This window comes from Pristiophorus japonicus, chromosome 7 (genome assembly GCF_044704955.1).
Source record: "Pristiophorus japonicus isolate sPriJap1 chromosome 7, sPriJap1.hap1, whole genome shotgun sequence".
In the NCBI taxonomy this organism is placed as follows: domain Eukaryota; kingdom Metazoa; phylum Chordata; class Chondrichthyes; family Pristiophoridae; genus Pristiophorus; species Pristiophorus japonicus.
Window position 1 is genome coordinate 195,314,254 of NC_091983.1, and position 16,631 is coordinate 195,330,884.

General features: G+C 45.6%; 1 protein-coding gene across 4 annotated transcripts in view; it reads right to left on the reverse strand.

Moving 5' to 3' along the window:
• The window catches only part of ak9 (adenylate kinase 9), a 702,269-nt gene that overhangs the window by 503,849 nt on the left and 181,789 nt on the right, over positions 1–16,631 (reverse strand). For all 4 annotated transcript variants that reach the window (XM_070885675.1, XM_070885673.1, XM_070885672.1 and 1 more), the window contains exon 13: positions 4,729–4,873. In XM_070885675.1, the coding sequence (XP_070741776.1) occupies positions 4,729–4,873 (145 nt within the window). The remainder of the gene's footprint in view (positions 1–4,728; positions 4,874–16,631) is intronic.

The following is a 16,631-nucleotide window of genomic DNA, read 5'->3' on the forward strand; positions in this document are numbered from 1 at the left end:
ACAGCACTTTTCCTCATCTACCTTTAAAAATGGCCGAGTGCCAATATTTGTGTCCCACTGCGCATGCGCGCACGCTTCAGCGCCTTCGCAGGGCTACCGGCACTAAATGTGCTGCTGTGAGCTAGCCCCGCCCCCCTGCCGGCAGTTCTTCGGTGCCATGCCTTGGCCCCACCCCCCGCTGGTACGCCACGCCGACCTGGAACGGGCCCAAAAAACATCGCAGAATACGGAGGTAGGCATTAGGCGCACTTTTTGTTCGACGAAACTGCCGTGCCTCTCGGCGGTGCACCATTCTAAGGGAAGGCCGAAACTTGAGCCCTATGTTTCTGGAGTGGAAGCAAGTCTTCCTCGATTTCGAAGGACTGCCTATGGTGATGATATTCTCTAGAGTTTAGAAGAATGAAAAGTGATCTCATTGAAACATATATAATTCTTACAGGGCTTGACAGCATAGATGCAGGGAGGAGGTTTCCTCTGGCTAAGGAGTCTGGAACCAGGGGTCACAGCATCAGAATAAGGGGTCGGCCATTTAGGACTGAGCTGAGGAGAAACTTCTTCACTCAGAGGGTGGTGAATCTTTAGAATTATCTACCCCAGAGGCTCAGTCTTTGAATATATGCAAGACAGGGATCGATAGATTTTTGGATATTAAGGGAATCAAGCGATATGGGGGCAATGCAGGAAAGTAAAATTGAGGTAGAAGATCAGCCATGATCTTATTGAATGGCAGAGCAGGCTCGATGAGCTGAAGGGGCTACTCCTACTCCTAATTCTTATGTTCTTGTGAAAGTGTGTATGATGTTAAGTGAGGAAGGAGTTGTGGGAGTAGTTGGTTGGGCAAGTGGCTGTATGTGAGAAGAGAATGGTGCTAGTATATGGTGTGAAAACACAAAATGAAGAGGTGAGTGTGCTTGGAATGAGAAAGAGAAATGTTTCACTGTGGCATTGTGATTGTATGTTGAAAGATATGATAGAGGGGAAGTTATAATAGAGAACAGTTGGGAAGGGGCAAGAGGAGTGTTGTGAGATGGTGTTGAGAGGTGGAAAGATGAAGAGGTGTACTTACACATACTACATTTGAGATCCTGGGGTTGATGCTGCTGGTACCGACCTTATCTGTTACTTCTAACCAGGGCTGCCTGACAATGGCTTTAGCGATGTTCCTGCAGGTGCTGGGGATGAAAACTCAGTCTTCACCTCTTCCACAACAGGAAAATGGGGGGCAGCCTTTTAATCTATTTCTGCAGCATATCTTTCACATTTGTTGAGTAAAACATGCAAACAGCTTCAAATAGGTGCATCCGCACTTTAACTCCAGTCAGGAAACGTCCCAGAAATTGCATGTGTCACAAAGGTGGGCTACCCAACTCTGCAGGCGATCGGGAGGGCAGCTCGCTCTTCAAAGATTAATAAGACCCAGAGTTAAAGTGGCCTGGGCTTCACACTGACAATGTTATGGGGGCCTGCCATCCATCATACACCACCACCCACCCCCTCCCCCCCAACCCACCAGTACAATCCCTGCCCCGTTAAAATCAGGGTTCTAGTTTCTAGTTGTGTATTAATTATCAAGTACAATCTTTTACGGAATTCGTGGCTTGCAATTGGTTTGATGAGCATTTGTTGACCAGACAACATGATTTGACTGAAAGATTGGTGCTGGTGTTTGGGTTAAGTCTAGTCCTAAAGATAGCCAAGGTCTGGGAATGTTGTTGGGAAGAACTATCAGTGCAGGGGAATAGGAATCATTTAGCCAAAGTGTTCCTCGATGACCTGCTGTTGAAGAGTTCTTACAGCTTGCAGAATTGATGAACCTTGCTCATCCTCGTCGAAGAATGCTAAATTTCTTCAAAATGCTATCTGAGTCCTTAAACAAGTTCAGGGCCCTGATTTTCATATATGAAATAGCCATTTGCCGATTTAAGGCAGATGCGCTGGATGGCTAACAAGGGGCCTAACCCAAATATGGTTAGGTGTACTTCCGCGCAGAGTGGCCTGTGACTCAATTTTCAGGATCCCAACTTCCAAAACTTCAAAGGCAATCAAGTGAAATGGAAGAATATCTACTCATGTCTACTATTCCTTCCACAGACAGCTCCCCATTGCAACCATAGCAGCATAGAAATGTTCTCCTGTGGAATAATTGATTATTCCGTTGACTTGAACTCATTCAAAACTCTGCTGCCAATATCTTAACTCGCACCAAGTCCCGTCTCCCATTACCCATATGTTTGCTGACCTATATTGACTCCTGGTCCAGCAACGCCTCAAGTTCAAAATTGTCACCCTTGTGTTCAGATCCATCCATGGCCTTGACTTTCCCTATCTACGTAACCTCCTTGAGCCCTACAACCCTCCGAAAATCATAGACTGTCACATCACAGGAGACCGCCATTAGGCCCATCGTGCCAAAGAGCTATCCAATTAGTCCCCACTCTCTTGCCCTTTCCCCATAGCCATGCAAATTTTTCCCCTTGAAATATTTATTCAATTCACTTTTGCAAGTTATCATTAAATCTGCTTCCACCACCCTTTCAGTGCTTTTGCCAATTATTCTAAATCTGTGTCCTTTGGTTACTGACCTTTCTGCTGCTCAAAACAGTTCTCCTTATATCAAAACCATTCAGGATTTTGAACACCTGAATATCAGCTATGGTTCAGTGGGTAGCAACCTTGCCTCTGAGTCAGAAGGCTGTAGGTTCAAGTCCCAGTCCAGAGACCTTGGCCTAGAAATTGAGGAATGCTGGAGATCTGCCGGGAACGTTGGCGGTCGGCTGGCATTTTGGTACAGCCTGCTCATTATCATCAGCACGGCAGTAATTGCTAGTGCAACGCGCTCCTTGCGACGCTAATCTCAGAAGGAGGCCAAAAGCCGCCTATGTCTCTCTCTCGCAGTGTAGGAGAGTGGGGAAGAAAGAAATGACCCGAACAGTTGCTGTATGTGCTCCAAAAGTATTAGCTGCCACCTGACGTTTATCAATTTTTTCCAAAAGCAAAATACTGCAGATACTGGAATCTGAAATAAAAACAGAAAATGCTGGAAATCTCAGCTGATTTTTATTTAACAATAGTTTGTTTGTTCATGACAATGCAGATAAGAGAGATCTTATCACAGATCATTTTCAATCATTGCAATGGAGTTCACCCATTGATTTACTGACCCACAAACACAGTAGGCTGTCAGAAACACTAAAGCTGCCAGAAAATGCAAACCTACCCACCCGGTCACTGATGGGCAAAAAATGAAAGTTTAAAAGAAGAACCTTGGCAAAGGAGGCATTTGAAGTTCTGGCGTCCATCCTCAAAAGTCCTGCCAGACTCCTCATGCCCATTAGCACTGCTGAAAGACCTTTAGCGGCAGCAAATACCAGCGGCAATGCGAGCAGAGAACTCCAAAATGGATGAGCTGGCATCAACTCGCCGTTATACACCGATTGATGTCACGCTCCACTTCAGTAAAATGCTCTCGCCGATAGCAGTTAACGGCAGCACCGACGATCTGCCGAAAATGTCGGCTGCCGCGGTACCCGCCACCGGCTGGCAGAAGAGCGCCGAACGCCATTTTTTCGACATTTCATAGTGCCAACGGGTGGTACAAACCACCCGAATTTCTAGGCCTCGAGCACAAAAACCGAGGCTGGCACTCCAGTGCTAAACTGAGAGAGTGCTGCACTGTCAGAGATGCCGTCTTTCGGATGTAACGTTAAACCGGGGCTTCGTTTGCTCTCTTCGGTGGATGTAAAAGATCCCATGACACTATTTTAAAGAAGTGCAGGGGAATTCTCCCCAGTGACCTAGCCAGGGGGCATAACCTCAAAACTCAAGCTAAGCCATTAAAGCACTTCTTCACACAAAGGGTAGTGGAAATCTAGAACACTCTCCCCAAAAAGCTGTGGCGGCTAGGTCAATTGAAAATGTCAAAACTGAGATTGATAAATTTTTGTTAGGCAAGGGTATAAAGGGTATACAGAACCAAGGCAGGTATAAAGAGTTAAGATACAGATCGGCTATGATCTATTTGAATGGTGGAACAGGGTCGAGGGGCTGAATGGCCTACTGGTGTTCTTATGTTCCTACATCTTGGCACTTTCTCACCTATATGCAGTGATGCCACAAGATGCAAGAATTTCAGTTGGCACATTTGAAAAACATACAGAAATTGCTTCATTGAGCTTCCTTGATGCCATAGTCAATTGATCCAGTGGACTGAGCCATACAGGCAGAAAAATGTCAGTTTTGATCCCTGGTCCGTGCTGAATTAGTTAGCCTTAACTGGAGCAACAGCAACAGAGTTCCAATTGACCTCAGGGCCCCTGGTTAGCATGGAAAAAAAGTATTATCCTGATTTCTCTCTCCTGATCACTATCCAGTGATCCCTGCAGGAAGTGCTTGTGTCTGGCTATCAGGCGAGGGTGTATCGGGCTGTAACACGCCTGAATCAAACAGCTGACTAATATACACAGTCAAGACTTACACATGAATAATGGCGAGCTGTGCGAACTATTGGAAGTTGATTGGCATCCATAGAACCAAGAAGTCACTGCTTTTAGAAAAGTAAAGGTGGGAAAGGGAAAGAAACTGGCAGAGAAAGCAAGAAAAAAAATGATTGTAGAGTTAAAAAAATAGCTGTATGTGGAGAGTATAAGTAAGACGCCAAATCATTGAAAAATTGAATGTTGGTATTATGCTTAAAAATAGATTAAATAAATACCTTTTTTAATAAATTACCTTGAGCATTCTCTGACCTCTCTTTTTCCAGTTTATTTCTAACGGTAAGTAATGCTGATTGCAATGATTCCGCCCGAACTTTTTCAATATTCTCAAGCTTCACTCTCTGACGATGTGGCTCCATAAGCTGGAATATGTCCACAATCTGAAAGGGCAATATATAAGAAATTATGTTTCATAGCAGTTATTATTTGAATGATAAGATAGATTTTTAAGCTTCTATAGTGGAACCTTGATTATCATGCCTTCATTATCTTTGACAATGTTCACAGATAATGGAATATCTATAGGAGTCAGAGCTGCCAGCACTTTTTTCTTCCAAAGATCTTACTGGCAAGATCAGCTGCTGCTAGAAAACTGATGTACTTTCTCATAGCTTCCCCGTGCATCCACATATCTCTCACCTCTGGACCTGCCATAAACTCAACAGATCTGACTAAAAACCCTCCCTCAATACCAACGATGAATTCTGAGTAAAAGTAAAAGTTGCGTTTTGGGAAATATGTGGTCACATCCAGCAAACCCAACAGCAAACTCCACAGTGCTGATCCCAGTGGAGCAACTTCAAAATTAATACAAAATCAACCTGTTAAAATACTCTCCTTATTGTCTTGGAACATGTTTAAATAGGTAAGCTTATCTGATTGCCAGCAGGAGTAATGGAGGTGAGTGTTGCTGTCGAGTTGTGATGGGTGCATCAGTGGTGAGAGTCAGAGTAATCAGCAGTGAACAGTAATTTGGGAACTTACAAATAATGCTAATATTGCATGTTCACAGGAATTCTCTTTCTTGTCAAAGAATCTTTGAATAAAAGTGAACTTGCACATTTGGGCATGGACCACCTTTTTCATACAGTGCAGATAAAGAGAGATTAAGTGGGTAATGTCCCCAATATGATGAGATCAGAACAATTTAATGGGAAGTTCCCCCCGTTTCTGATTTTGCCCAGGTGATTGGTGCCAATGTAGGCTCACCCCTGTAGTGTGTGGGGAGTGTTTAAGAATCAGAGGACTATGAAACCTTGTTGAATATTGCTAATGTCCCCTTCCCTTTCCCAGTGATTATAAAGGACATCTCTTCGGATCCCTTCAAGCATCTTCCCGATGATGGATGTCAGGCTGATGGACCTTTAGTTCCCTGGTTCTGACTCGTCCCCTTTTTTGAAAACAGGATCTACATGAGTTACCTTTTAGTCTAAGGGAACTATCCCTGAATCTATTGAGTTATTGATATGGGCAAACAGGGTCACAGGGCACCTGTCCTATCTCTTTAATCACTCAGGTAGATATTATCTGGATCCAGAGCCCTATCTATTTTGGTTCCAAAATGGCTGCCGCTAAGCTGGCAGCACCATAAAGAACTCTGGAACTTTTCACTTCTATCCATGGGAATCTCCAGCCATCCTCTGCCCTTTCTCTCCCAAGTCTCCTCGCTTCCCCTGTTCAAGTTTTCCTGGCTTCATCACTTGGTGCATTTTAGACCCAACTACACGTTAACTACAATTTAACTGTTTTAACCTTCTTCACCCATCCCCCATCCCTGCCTTCTGCTTCTCAAATTTGATTTCTGAATTCCTGGATTTCACTGGACGTTAAGACTACGTTCCTGCATTGGACAACACCACTTCGCTTCAGCATTGGACTATTCCATATAACTCATTTGCTGTGTTAAAAATCTGCTGCTAAAAGAAAATATTATCTTCCTCACTGTGGTTGTTTCTCTGCTGAGCTGGGTGACTCGTTTGACTGTTTTTTCAGCCCTGTTGAGTACTGCTACTGCTGTCATCTCTCATCCTTCAATTCTCCACCATTCAAATAGCTTCTGGACTTCTCTCGCCTGCTACTCTTGTCGATGCTTCAAACTGCTTCCAGCCTACCGATTGCAACTTGACTCTCCACGGGATCTCCAACCTTAACTCTGGACTCCTTACTATTGTCACCAATCTATTCCATTACTACCACGAAATACGCATCCCTATAATTGTTACATTGTTTATACTTGTTTCAAGATTTTCTTTCAAATTGATTTTCTTTCAAACTGTCTCGAGATCTTGCAGGAGAGTGGAAGTCTCCATTTAAATCACCTCAAGATTCTTTCTTTTACTGGCAGTTGGATCAATGGTCTTTGGAATAGTGACTTCTCATTGTGCCTTTTGATCTACTGGAGAATGATTTAATGAGATAGCTAGAGACTGATTTAACGTTTCAATTACTCAAGTTCTGATTTTAAATTTACTTATAATTAATCTATATATTAATAAATTTTGTTTTAATATAATTGATCATGATTATACTGATATAGTCATCAACCTATTCCCTATGTAAATTGAGTTTTTTCCCATGTCTATTTGCGTGCGCATTTTGGCTGCCGCTTTGGACCCGAGCCACTCACTTCGATTTCCACTTGCTTCTCACACTTTTTCTTTTTGCTCTATCCCTCTCTTACCAGTCTTTCCTGTTGTCATGCCACCTTTCATCTCTCCTCTCTCGGCTACTCTGTCCTCCCAAATCCCTACCCTAACCATTCAACCTTCCTACTCTCCTGTCGCCGCCTCAGGCTTGGCTCCCTTTTAGAGATGCCTGCAGCTTCCCTCTGTGCCTCTCTTGGCATCCAAAGGGCCCACCATGGCACTTGTTACTGTCTCCTCACGAGTAGCAACCTCATCCTACTCTCTCACCGACTTTGGCGCCCAGCTTACCTGAGGGGGGCTAACCTTGCCAATCACCTCCTCGTCCGACTCATCCCTCCAAGCTCTGACCCTGTGTATGCTGGCAGTGGATCAGCCATCACCGATCCTCTCCAGATCTCCTTGCAGAACGTCTGTTCACTTGGGAACAAGGCCCTTGCCATCCATGAGCTTATCGTGGATGATTGCATCGATAGCATGGCCCTGACGGAAACTTGGCTGAGGGGTGATGACATCTTACCTATAAACGAAGTCTGGGTATACCTTCCAACACATGCCCCGCCCAGACCATATCCTTTGATTCCTTTAGCCATAAGGGCCACATCTAACTTCCTTTTGAATATATCGAACGAACTGGCCTCAACAACTTTCTGTGGTAGAGAATTCCACAGGTTCACCACTCTCTGAGTGAAGAAGTTTCTCCTCATCTCGGTCCTAAATGGCTTATCCCTTATCCTTAGACTGTGATCCCTGGTTCTGGACTTCCCCAACAATGGGAACATTCTTCCTGCATCTAACCTGTCCAATCCCGTCAGAACTTTGATCGATCCTGTCGCTGCTTTCCAAATGCGCTGCTATTTCATCCTTAATAATTGATTCCAACATTTTCCCCACTACTGATGTCAGGCTAACTGGTCTATAATTCCCTGTTTTCTCTCTCCCTCCTTTTTAAAAAGTGAGGTTACATTAGCTACCCTCCAATCCATAGGAACTGATCCAGAGTCCATGGAATGTTGCAAAATGACCACCAATGAATCCACTATTTCTAGGGCCACTTCCTTAAGTACTCTGGGATGCAAACTATGAAACCCTGGGGAATTATCGGCCTTCATTCCCATCAATTTCCCTGACACAATTTCCTGACTAATAAGGATTTCCTTCAGTTCCTCCTTCTCGCTAGACCCTCGGTCCCTAGTATTTCTGGAAGGTTATTTGTGTCTTCCTCAGTGAAGACAAAACCAAAGTATTTGTTCAATTAGTCTGCCATTTCTTTGTTCCCCATTATAAATTCACCTGATTCTGACTGCAAGGGACCTACATTTGTCTTCACTAATCGGTTTCTCTGCACATACCTATAGAAGCTTTTGCAGTCAGTTTTTATGTTCTCTGCAAGTCCAAGTTCCCTTACTTTCATACTCTATTTTCCCACTCCTAATTAAACCCTTTATGCTCCTCTGCTGAATTCTAAATTTCTCCCAGTCCTCCGGTTTGTTGCTTTTTCTGGCCAATTTATATGCCTCTTCCTTGGATTTAACATTATTCCTAATTTCCCTTGTTAGCCACGGTTGAGCCACCTTCCCCGTTTTATTTTTACGCCAGACAGGGATGTACAATTGTTGAAGTTCATCCATGTGATATTTAAATGTCTGCCATTGCCAATCCACCGTCAACCCTTTTAATATCATTTGCCAGTCTATCCTTGCAAATTCATGTCTCATACCATCGAAGTTACCTTTCTGGAAGTTCAGGACCCTAGTCTCTGAATAAACTGTGTCACTCTCCACCTTAAAGAAGAATTCTACCATATTAGGGTCACTCTTCCCCAAGGGGCCTCGCACAACAAGATTGCCAATTAATCTTCTCTCATTACACAAGACCCAGTCTATGATGGCCTGCTCTCTAGTTGGTTCCTCGACATATTGGTCTAGAAAACCATCCCTTATACACTCCAGGAAATCCTCCTCCACAGTATTGCTACCAGTTTGGTTAGCCCAATTTATATGTAGATTAAAGTCACCCATGATAACTGCTGTACCTTTATCGCGTGACAAATCTGCACGTCATGGTATACACTTTGTTGATGCCGCTTGCCCTCCACTTGATTATGGAGATCAGGGTGGACAAGAGAGAGCCTTGTTTTAAGCGCCCTTTTCATGAGCAGCTCGGGTGGGAGAACACCGGTGAGTGAGTGGGGTCTGGTGCGGTAGCTGAGCAGCACTCGGGACAACCGGGTCTGCAGGGAGCCTTCCGACACACGTTTCAAGCTCTGCTCATTCTGCCTGGCCATTGGATGCGGGCTTGAACAGGGCAGATGTAAACGTGTTTGATCCCGTTGCGAGTCATGAATTCCTTGAATTCAGCACTGGTGAAGCATGGCCCATTGTCGCTGACTAGGACATCGGGCAAGCCATGTGTAGCAAACATGGCTCCTGGGCTTTCAATGGTGGCAGGGGACATAGAAACATAGAAAATAGGTGCAGCAGTAGGCCATTCAGCCCTTCGAGCCTGCACCGCCATTCAATGAGTTCATGGCTGAACATGCAACTTCAGTACCCCATTCCTGCTTTCTCGCCATACCCCTTGATCCCCCTAGTAGTAAAGACTACATCTAACTCCTTTTTAAATATATTTAGTGAATTGGCCTCAACAACTTTCTGTGGTAGAGAATTCCACAGGTTCACCACTCTCTGGGTGAAGAAGTCTCTCCTCATCTCGGTCCTAAATGGCTTACCCCATATCCTTCGACTGTGACCCCTGGTTCTGGACTTCCCCAACATTGGGAACATTCTTCCTGCATTTAACCTGTCTAAACCCGTCAGAATTTTAAACGTTTCGATGAGATCCCCTCTCATTCTTCTGAACTCCAGTGAATACAAGCCCAGTTGATCCAGTCTTTCTTGATATGTCAGTCCCGCCATCCCGGGAATCAATCTGGTGAACCTTCGCTGCACTCCCTCAATAGCAAGAATGTCCTTCCTGAAGTTAGGAGACCAAAACTGCACACAATACACCAGGTGTGGCCTCACCAAGGCCCTGTACAACTGTAGCAACACCTCACTGCCCCTGTACTCAAATCCTCTTGCTATGAAGGCCAACATGCCATTTGCTTTCTTAACCGCCTGCTGTGCCTGCATGCCAACTTTCAATGACTGATGTACCATGACACCCAGGTCTCGTTGCACCTCCCTTTTTCCTAATCTGTCACCATTCAGATAATAGTCTGTCTCTCTGTTTTTACCACCAAAGTGTATAACCTCACCAAAGTGGATAATGCTTACAGACATTATTACACATTCAATCCATTTTGTTAAGCGTCCACGACAACCAAAAACATTTTGCCCAGAAATGGGCCCACATAGTCTACATGGCTTCTCGACCATGGTTTTGAGGGCCACAACCACAAACAGCAGTGTCTCTCTGGGTGCATTGCTCAGCTGAGAGCAAGTGTTGCACTGACGCACGCATGACTCTAAATCTGAGTTGATGCCGGGCCACCACACATGGGATCTGGCTATGGCTTTCATCATTACAATGCCTGGGTGGGTGTTGTGCAGTTTACTTATGAATGTGTCTCTGCCTTTCTTGGGCAAGCCACCCGATTGCCCCACAATAGACAGTCCGCCAGCAGGGACAGCTCGTCTTTGCGTCTGAGAAACGGCTTAATCGCCTCCTGCATCTCCACTGGGACACTGGACAAGCTCCCATGGAGGACACAATTTTTTTTACCAAAGACAGTAAAGGATCCTGGCTGGTCCAGGTCCTGATCTGGCGGGCTGTAATGGGGGACTTCTCGTTCTCGAATGCCTCCATGACCATGAGCAAGTCCGCTGGCTGTGCCCCATTCTCTGTGCCCGGTCTGTGGCAGATTACATAGTTGTATGCTGACAGTGTAAGCGCCCATCTTTGGATACGGACAGAGGCATTGGTATTAATCCCTTTGCTCTCAGAGAACAGCGATATGAGCGGCTTGTGGTCAGTTTCAAGCTCAAATTTGAGGCCAAATAAGTATTGGTGCATTTTTTTTACCCCGTAGATGCACACCAGAGCCTCTTTTTCAATAATGCTGTAGGCCCTTTTGGCCTTGGACAAATTCCTGGACACATAAGCGACCAGTTTCAAAATCCCCGATTCAGTAACCTGTTGTAACACACACCCGACCCCGTATGACGATGCATCGCAAGCTAGCACTAATCGTTTACAAGGGTTGTACAGGACAAGCAGTTTGTTAGAACACAACAGATTTCTGGCTTTCTTAAAGGCAGCCTCTTGTGAATTCTCCCATACCCAGTCGTCTCCCTTGGGCAGTAGCGTTTGTAGGGGTTCTAGCAGGGTGCTTAACCCGGGTAGGAAATTACCAAAATAGTTAAGGAGTCCCAGCAACAACCGCAGCTCCATCACATTCTGTGGTCGCGGCACGTTCTTGATGGCCTCTGTCTTGGCGTCGGTGGGTCTGATGCCGTCTGCTACGATTCTCCTTCCCAATAATTCGACGTCCTGTGCCAGGAAAATATAGTTTGTGCGTTTCAACCTGAGCCCACGCGATCCAATCGACTCAGAACCTACTCCAGATTCTTCAGGTGCTCCATGGTGTCCCGACCTGTAACCAATATGTTGTCCTTGTGTAAGGAACTGACTTTAGCAGGCTCTCCATGTTCCGCTGGAAGATCGCCACGGCCGACCAAATCCCGAACGGGCCCCGGTTGTAGATAAACAGACCTTTGTGCGTGTTGAGGCAGGTGAGGCCTTTCGAAGACTCCTCCAGCTCCTGCATCATGTAGGCTGAGGTCAGGTCCAGCTTGGTAAACGTCTTCCCTCCAGCCAGGGTCGCAAATAGGTCGTCTGCCTTGGGTAGCGGGTACTGGTCCTAGAGCGAAAATGGTTAATCGTTACTTTATAGTCCCCACAAATTCTAACCGTGCCATCCTCCTTGAGTACCGGGACAATCGTACTGGCCCAGTCATTGAATTCCACCAGCACGATGATGCCATCATGGTGCAGCCTATCCAGCTCAATTTCTACTTTTTCACGCATCATGTACGGTACTGCCTGAGCCTTGTGGTAGATGGGTCGCGTACTGGGAACCAAATGGTTCTGCACTTTCGGCCCCAAAAAGCTTCCAATGCCTGGCTCGAACAATGATGAGAACTTGCTCAGAACCTGGGTACATGAGGCATCACTGACGGACGAAAGCGCAAGGATGTCGTTCCAGTTCGAGCGGATTTTTCTCAGTCAGCTTCTGCCGAACAACGTGGGGCCATCCCCAGTACAATCCACAGCGGAAGTTCGTGTACTGCTCCGTCATAGGAGACTCTGACCTCTGCAGTGCCAATGACCGGAATTAGTTCCTTGGTGTTAGTCCTTAGTTTGGTGTGAATGGGGCTGAGCTTGGGCCTGTGTGCCTTTTTGCCCCACAGCCTGTCGAAGGCCTTTTCACTCATTATGGACTGACTTGCCCCTGTGTCCAGCTCCAAAGATACTGGAATATCATTCAGTTCAACTTTCAACATTATTGGTGTACATTTCGTAGTGAATGTGTGTACTCCGTACACTTCTGCCTCCTCAGTACAAGTCTCCAATTCAGCCTGATCTATCGTAGATCGATCGTCCTCTGCAACGTGGTGGTTTGCAGGGTTTGCAGCTCGCCTGCACATTCGTTGGAGGTGTCCCATTGTTCTGCAACCATTGCACGCATAGTGCTTAAAGCAGCACTGATGGGGCCGATGATCACCTCCGCAGCACCAACAGGGTGTTAACTGCCTCGCATTAACAATTGATGGCGGTCATGCAGCAGCAGCCGGCTTGTACATTCTGCTCGAGACCGACATTACTTTATGCACAGTATTGGCCGAAATTTTTTATTCTGCAAAATCTGCTTGGTATTGTCGCTGGTGGACATAAATGCCTGGGCTATCGTTATGGCTTTATTTAGATTCGGAGTTTCTAAAGTCAACAGTTTGCGAAGGATTGTCTCATGTCCAATGCCCAGTACAAAAAAGTCTCTGAGCATTTGGTCTTGAAATCCCCCAAATTCACAATGTCCTGTGAGGCGCCTTAGTTCGGCACTTCCTAGCCCTCCAAACGTTGACACGTGTAGAACCGATATCTCACCATCAAAACACTTTCCTTAGGATTTAGGTGCTCCCAGACTAGCGTATTCAATTCTTTGTAGGATTCCTCTGTTGGTTTTGCCGGGGCCAGGAGATTCTTCATGAGGCCATAGGTTGTTGCCCCACAGACATTTAGGAGGATCGCCCTTCGTTTGGCAGCATTGTCGTCCCCTTCCAGCTCGTTGGCCATGAAGTATTGGTCAAGTCTCTCCACGAAGGCCTCCCAATCGTTCCCTTCTGAGAACTTCTCCAGGATGCCGACTGTTCTTTGCATTTTCGCGCGGTTGTTTGTTACCTCGTTGCCAATTGGTACACTCATAATAAAGGTGGAAACTCAGTACTGTGTGCACTGAGCAAGTGTGACCATAGCTCCTTTAATAAGATTCCAGAGTGCAGGTAACTCGTGGGTGGCCTGCTTATATACTGTGCTCCCAAGGGATGCTGGGATCCCTTGGGACTCCAACAGGTGGGCCCTCTGGTGGTCCTAAATGACCCTAAATGAGGGACAATTAGCCATCAACAGTTCACGTTTGATGCGACCATGGGAGGTGGGACCAGTATAAACCGGCCCTGGGCAGGACCGGAATCGATGTCTTAGGCGGAGTGTTTGCGAGTGCTGTTGGGGAGGGTTCAAACTAATATGGCAGGGGGATGGAATTCTATGCAGGGAGGCAGAGGGAAGCAAAAAGGGGGCAGAAGCAAAAGTTGGAAGGAGAAAAGTAAGAGTGGAGGGCAGAGAAATCAAGGGCAAAAATCAAAAAGGGCCACATTACAACATAATTCTAAAAGGACAAAGAGTGCGAAAAAAAACAATCCTGAAGACTCTGAGTCGCAATGCGAGGAGCATTCTTAATAAGGTGGATGAATTAACTGCGCAGATAGCTGTTAACGGATATGATGTAATTGGGATTACGGAGACATGGCTCCAGGGTGACCAAGGCTGGGAACTCAACAACCAGGGGTATTCAATATTCAGGAAGGATAGACAGAAAGGAAAAGGAGGTGGGGTAGCGTTGCTGGTTAGAGGAGATTAACACAATAGTAAGGAAGGACATTAGCGTGATGTGGAATCTATATGGGTAGCACTACGAAATAACCGAGAGCAGAAAATGTTAGTGGGAGTTGTGTACAGACCACCAAACAGTAGTAGTGAGGTTGGGGATGGCTTCAAATAGGAAATTAGGGATGCATGCAATAAAGGTATAGCAGTTATCATGGCTGACTTTAATCTACATATAGATTGGACTAACCAAACTAGAAGCAATACTGTGGAGGAGGATTTCCTGGAGTGTATAAGGAATGGTTTTCTGGACCAATTATGTCGAAGAACCAACTAGAGAGCAGGCCATCCTAGACTGGGTCTTGTGTAATGAGAGAGGATTAGCTAGCAATCTAGTCGTGCGAGGCCCCTTGGGGAAGAATGACCATAATATGGTAGAATTCTTCATTAAGGTGAAGAGTGACACAGTTAATTCAGCGACTTGGGTCCTGAACTTACAGAAAGTTGGCATGCAGGTACAGCAGACGGTGAAGAAGGCAAATGGTATGTTGGCCTTCATAGCAAGGGGATTTGAGTATAGGAGCAGGGAAGTTTTGCTGCAGTTGTACAGGGCCTTGGTGAGGCACCACCTGGAATATTATGTACAGTTTTGGTCTCCTAATCTGAGGAAGGACGTTCTTACTATTGAGGGAGTGCAGCGAAGGTTCACCAGACTGATTCCAGGGATGGCTGGACTGACAGATGAGGAGAGACTGGATCAACTGGGCCTTTATACACTGGAGTTTAGAAGGATGAGAGGGGATCGCATAGAAACATATAAGATTCTGATTGGACTGGACAGGCTAGATGCGGGAAGAATGTTCCCGATGTTGGGGAAGTCCAGAAGCAGGGGACACAGTCTTAGGATAAGGGACAGGCCGTTTAGGACTGAGATGAGGAGAAACTTCTTCACTCAGAGAGTTGTTAACCTGTGGAATTCCCTGCCGCAGAGAGCTGTTGATGCCAGTTCATTGGATATATTCAAGAGGGAGTTAGATATGGCCCTTACGGCTAAAGGGATCAAGGGGTATGGAGAGAAAGCAGGAAAGGGGTACTGAAGGAATGATCAGCCATGATCTTATTGAATGGTGGTGCAGGCTCAAAGGGCCGAATGGCCTACCCCTGCACCTATTTTCTATGTTTTTATGTTTCTATGAAAGGTAACTTCGATAGTATGAGACGTGAATTGGCTAGGATAGACTGGCGAATGATACTTAAAGGGTTGACGGTGGATAGGCAATGGCAGACATTTAAAGATCACATGGATGAACTTCAACAGTTGTACATCCCTGTCTGGCATAAAAATAAAATGGGGAAGGTAGCTCAACCGTGGCTAACAATGGGAATTAGGGATAGTGTTAAATCCGATGAAAAGGCATATAAATTGGCCAGAAAAATCAAACCTGAGCACTGGGAGAATTTTAGAATTCAGCAGAGGAGGACTAAGGGTTTAATTAGAAGGGGGAAAATAGAGAGTAAGCTTGCAAGGAACATAAAAACTGACTGCAAAAGCTTCTATAGATATGTGAAGAGAAAAAGATTAGTGAAGACTAATGTAGGTCCCTTGCAGTCAGAATCAGGTGAATTCATAATGGGGAACAAGGAAATGGCAGACCAATTGAACAAATACTTTGGTTCTGTCTTCACTAAGGAAGACACAAATAACCTCCTGAAAATACTAGGGGACCGAGGGTCTCGCGAGAAGGAGGAACTGAGGGAAATCCTTATTAGTCAGGAAATAGTGTTAGGGAAATTGATGGGATTGAAGGCCGATAAATCCTCAGGGCCTGATAGTCTGCATCCCAGAGTACTTAAGGAAGTGGCCCTAGAAATCGTAGATGCATTGGTGGTCATTTTCCAACATTCCATGGACTCTGGATCAGTTCCTACGGATTGGAGGCTGGCTAATAAGAACATAAGAACATAAGAATTAGGAACAGGAGTAGGCCATCTAGCCCCTCGAGCCTGCTCCGCCATTCAATAAGATCATGGCTGATCTGGTCGTGGACTCAGCTCCACTTACCTGCCCTCTCCCCGTAACCCTTAATTCCCTTATTGCTTAAAAATCTATCTATCTTTGACTTGAAAACATTCAATGAGCCAGCCTCAACTGCTTCCTTGGGCAGAGAATTCCACAGATTCACAACCCTCTGGGAGAAGAAATTCCTTCTCATCTCGGTTTTAAATTGGCTCCTCCGTATTTTGAGGCTGTGCCCCCTAGTTCTAGTCTCCCCCACCAATGGAAACAACCTCTCTGCCTCTATCTTGTCTATCCCTTTCATGATTTTAAATGTTTCTATAAGATCACCCCTCATCCTTCTGAACTCCAAGGAGTAAAGACCCAGTCAAC